Below are 4889 nucleotides of genomic sequence, written 5' to 3'. Positions count from 1 at the left end.
AAATATTTTCATGTAGTGCATAACAAAATATTAGTGAAGTATCATACCATTCTTGAAGAGTCAAGGATATTTTTTTTTTTCAATTTATCGAAGAAAAATTATCTTCAATATAAGAAATGCTCCCAAGTATTTGTTTTCCACATCTTGAGCCAAAGTGGCTGTTTGTCGAACTATTGGATCTTCAATATTTTGTTGAATATTTTCAGCCATGTTCATTTTCGATACCTCATCGAATTTTTTTATGACAACATATTACCCAAATCATGGTAATACTGCTTTTTCTTCTCGGATCATTGTGGTCAGAAATTGTCATATTTGATAATTCAATAAAATTATGATCAAGATCCATGAATTTTTTTTTTTAATTTCCAACTTCACAATTTTAAAATTGAACAGAAAAACTTTTTCTTTTCTGAAATTTGATCAACTTTATAGAGTTTCAAAGTTGATAAAAGATTTTTTTTTCTTTTCCACAATTATATCTAACAATTGTCAATAGAGTACGCAACTCCTTCTAAAGTGTTCCAACATGCACCTATAACTTAATTAAGTTTAAATTTGTCAAACATTGGCTTGTTGAAGAATTCAACAATAACTTGTCGAAAATATTATTTTTGATGATGATGATTTTTTTTTTGCTAGAAGGACAAAAGCAAAATTATTTATCATCATTAAATAATTGTTTTCGACAAACTCATATTCAACTATTTCTCTTTCTTTCTTCTTTTCTTCTTTTATTTTTCAACTTGTCAAACTCTCTCAACTAAATAGGCTAAATCAGGAATATGCACATTGAGTAATTTTCGACGCATATAAAAGCCAAGATCTTTGATGGCTATTTTGACGATCTCGCTTTCAGGGATCGACACATAACATCGATTGCGAGTATTTTTGAATCAAATTATATAATCATCTATCGTCTCGTTCTATTGCAAGCAAATCTGTCAATGTGACATTCAACTCTCCTCTATAAAATTAAACATGAAAAGCATTTTCCAATTGCCCCCATGTCAAAATCGAATTGGACTTTAGATTTAAAAATCAAATAAAAATATTTTTTGTTAATGAAGAAAGAAAAAACTTCATTTTCATATCTTCATTATTTGTCAAATTTTTTAATTCGATCATACAGTGAGCTATATGCTTGACAGTTAATTCTCCAGCCTCACCTGCAAATTTTCTAATATTTTTCCTGAGCCGCCTTTTCCATTGTTGGGCTCCTTTTCTATTTTTATTGTTTAATATGACAAAATTAAAAACATATATATCTCATTATTTAAATAATGCATAAAAGAGTATAATCTTTTTACGAACCATCTATGAAGATTAAATCCATATATAATAAAAATGCATAACATATGCTTGTTATCATCATTGTCACTTTATTTTAAAATAGTTTACATTCTACACAACTCATCATTCATCACTCTTACAATAACCCAGAAAAAAAAAAGGAAAAAGATAAAAGGAACTCTAAAAGAAAATAAGGACAAATGAAAAATGCTAGAGTACACACACCTATCTAATCAAAAGACAAGATTTCTTCCCATAAAGTTCCTCCATAACCATGCAAGGATATTCGGACAAAAAACATTTCCCAGAGATAGTCCAGCAACTAGTCCTCCACCATATCCAATAAGAATTATTTTCCAATCAAATTGAAGCAAAGATCCTGAATCTTGATCTCCATCAGACTGAGGCGGTGAACCCATACCATGATTTTCACATTTCTTCATCAACAATTGAATCCCACACAATTCTTGATTTCCCTCAAACGAACTTTCTTGGAAGGTGGAAAATTGTCCGTTTTCTGGTATTGGACCTGAAAGATTATTGTACGACACATCAAAGAACTCTAAAAAGGTGAGTTCTGTTAATTGCTGTGGAATGTTTCCCGACAAGTTGTTGAGAGAAAAGTCCAATGCTTCAAGGTTTGAAAGCTTTTGCAAAGAAGAAGGAATGTTTCCAGAAAGCATGTTATTGGACAAGTTGAGCAAGACAAGACTTTTCAACTCGCCCATGACATCCGGAATTGTTCCAGAAATTCTGTTACTTGAAAGATCAATGCCTACCATGTAGTAGAGGTGCTGAAGTTCATTATAAGTCATCACAATCCCTTTGTTAGACATTGTGAATTCATAATCAATGTAAATAGACCAAGATTTTCCACTGAACTTTATAACATTGTTCTCATATGCCAATTGACTTGCGTTGGACATCATCATGGATTTCCAACTCTTGATCATTTCTGGAGTCAAAATTCCGGAGAATTTGTTGTGAGAAAAATCAAGGATGTGAAGCTTAGAAAATGTGCATGGCTTTGGGCATATGATGGGTCCATAAAATTCATTATGGCGCAGAGAGATAACTTTCAACTCAAGAAGAGTCCTCAACCAAAAGGGAAATGAATCATTAATTTGGTTATGACCCACATTAAGAAACTCTAGCATTTTACAATTTACCAAAGCTCTTGGTAACTGACCCTGTAAATTATTTTCACTTAAATCCACAATCTTAAGGGCACTTCCAACTGCATACGTTTGAGGAATACGACCAACCAATTTGTTTCCTTGTAGCATTAAAGCTTGAAGAGATTGGCTGAAGTTTCCTATGCATGAAGGAACCTCGCTACTTAAGTTGTTGTAGGACAAATCAAGATACACAAGTGATTTTAGATTGCATATGGATGTGGATATTTCTCCTGTTAATGAACCATGGGAAACAGACAAACTTTCAAGACTTCTTTTTTCCCATACCCAATTAGGTATAGACTTCACATCATTATACGACATGTCTAGATAAGATAGTGCATCCAGCTCTTGAATAAGAACTGGAAACTCATCTAGATTGCATGAAACCAAATCTAGTACTTCTAATGGAGGAAGGGTTGCATTATTGAAGGAAAGTTTTCCACTGACCGGAGTCAGTTTGTTATGTGCTAAAGTAAGAAAGTTAAGGTTTTTGAGATTTAGAAACACGTTAAGATCTATCCGTCCTTCCAAAAAATTATTGCTTAAAGACAGAGATTCAAGATTCTCTAGTCTGAAGAGAGAGATAGGGATTTCACCTTGAAGGTTATTTTGACTAAGACTCAAGTAAAATAAAGCAGTTAGGTTCATCATCCATGATGGGATTTCACCGGTTAGGTTACAAAAATCCAAATCCATCGCTTGAATTGGAGGAAGCGTTAGATTATTGGAAGAACCTTTCCTAGTGATCAAAACCAAATTATTGGATGATATATCAAGATAAGTTAGAACTTTCAGCTTTAGAAACATCTCAAGCTCTACTTGTCCCTTCAACAAATTATTCCCTAGAACAAGAGTTTCAAGGTTCTCTAGGCCAAAGAGAGAATAAGGGATTTCACCAGAAAGTTTATTTTCAACAAGACTCAAGTTTGCTAAATTGGTTAAGTTTCCTATAGAATATGGAATTTCACCGCTTATTGTATTGTATCCAAGCTTAAAATACTCAAGCTGAGTGAGGTTCCCTATTGAAGAAGGAATAGAACCATAAAATCTGCATTCTGAAATTGAGAACCAATACAAGGAATTAAGATTTCCAATGGATGCTGGTAAAGAACCATGGAAACTTGTTCCTCTGAGATTCAATAAGCTAATGAGTGAACTTGAGTGAAAATCAGGCAACATGCCACTCAGGTTTCTATTGTACTCTAAATTCAAAACTCTTAATTTTGGAAGATAGAATACCCCAATTGGAAATTCACCATATAGTTCACAATGGGAAAGGGACAGTTTCTGCAGATGTGTAAGATTTGTGAGAATATTCGGTACAAATGATGATATAGTCACAAAAGAGAGATGGAGTTCTTTGAGTCTAGTTGAGTTTTGAATTAAGGACCTGAGTGTGGTTGTCTTGAGTCTCAAATGGTTGATTGGATCATCGGGATTATCCACACCAATATAGCTGCGCAGATCAAGGGACAACAAGTTGGGCAGCTGTGAAACTTCATGTGGGACTTCGCCAGAGAATGTGGTTTCAGAGCCATGAGAAAGATTCAGATGCCTTAGCTGTGAAAGATCACCTGTCCTGGCTGGAATTTGAGAGTGATTGAAGTTGTTGTCAGAAAGATCAAGGCTCTGAAGATGAACAAGTGAGAAAAGGGTGCTATTGCCGTCCATGGAACCATAAAGCTGGCTACTACTAAGATCAACGCCAGTCACATGACCTGTGAGCTCGTCGCATTCGACGCCATGCCATGATGAGCAGCAATCTGTAGTTGGAATCCAAGAAGCAGTTTTAGGATAACTGAATGGATTTTGAGAAACAGACTTACTGATCACAAAGCTTTCCTTAAACTTGAGTAAGGCGTTGCTTTCGTCTTCATGACACTCATTAGTGGTTAAATGATTCGAAGGTAAGCAGTTTGTAAGTGAGAATGATGAAAAGAGTGAGTGATGAAAAAAGAGAAGGAAGTGCAGCGACAAAGCAAGATGCCACAGAAGCTTCATTGCGTTATTGTGTTTTAGATAAAAAGTTCAATGAAAAGTTCAGCAAACACCGCGCGAATTTTATAGGGAAAACGGTTACCAACGACTCAATATTTAAGGGTTTAATTTTAGTACAAATTTTTTGTTCTTAGTTATAGGTCATTAAAAGTTTTTGAAATAGTTTGAATAAATCAGCTCATCTATATACAGCGAGAGTTAATAACATAACAAGATGTCATTAAAAGAGAATTACACGTTTATCACTGTAGTAGTGAGACACTCAGACTAATTATTATCTAATTAAAGATCAAGTTTCCAAGCGATGGGATACCGTGACTTTGTCCAAGAAAATTGGTATAATAATCCATTAACCTCAAGACTAACATATTTTATATTAAATAAAAGAAATTTTCAAGGAGTAAACTAACATGTGTACTG

The 4889-nt window shown here is 34.0% G+C and overlaps 1 protein-coding gene across 1 annotated transcript; it reads right to left on the bottom strand.

Annotated features, from left to right (window-relative positions):
* Positions 1 to 1370: 1370 nt before the first annotated feature.
* LOC107639676 (receptor-like protein 6) lies at positions 1371 to 4585 on the bottom strand. The gene has a single exon (XM_016343229.3). The coding sequence runs from the start codon at positions 4470 to 4472 to the stop codon at positions 1527 to 1529; it is 2946 nt and encodes a 981-aa protein (XP_016198715.1). The 5' UTR covers positions 4473 to 4585; the 3' UTR covers positions 1371 to 1526.
* Positions 4586 to 4889: the final 304 nt, after the last annotated feature.

Source organism: Arachis ipaensis, chromosome B4 (genome assembly GCF_059453495.1).
Source record: "Arachis ipaensis isolate K30076 ecotype BB chromosome B4, ASM5945349v1, whole genome shotgun sequence".
Lineage (NCBI taxonomy): Eukaryota > Viridiplantae > Streptophyta > Magnoliopsida > Fabales > Fabaceae > Arachis > Arachis ipaensis.
Note: the sequence above shows the minus strand (reverse complement) of the source record. Positions and strands in the feature narration are given on the sequence as shown.

Bases quoted from the DNA above. Each gene is read 5' to 3' on its own strand.
- LOC107639676 (XM_016343229.3), bottom strand. From the start codon at position 4,472: ATGAAGCTTCTGTGGCATCTTGCTTTGTCGCTGCACTTCCTTCTCTTT.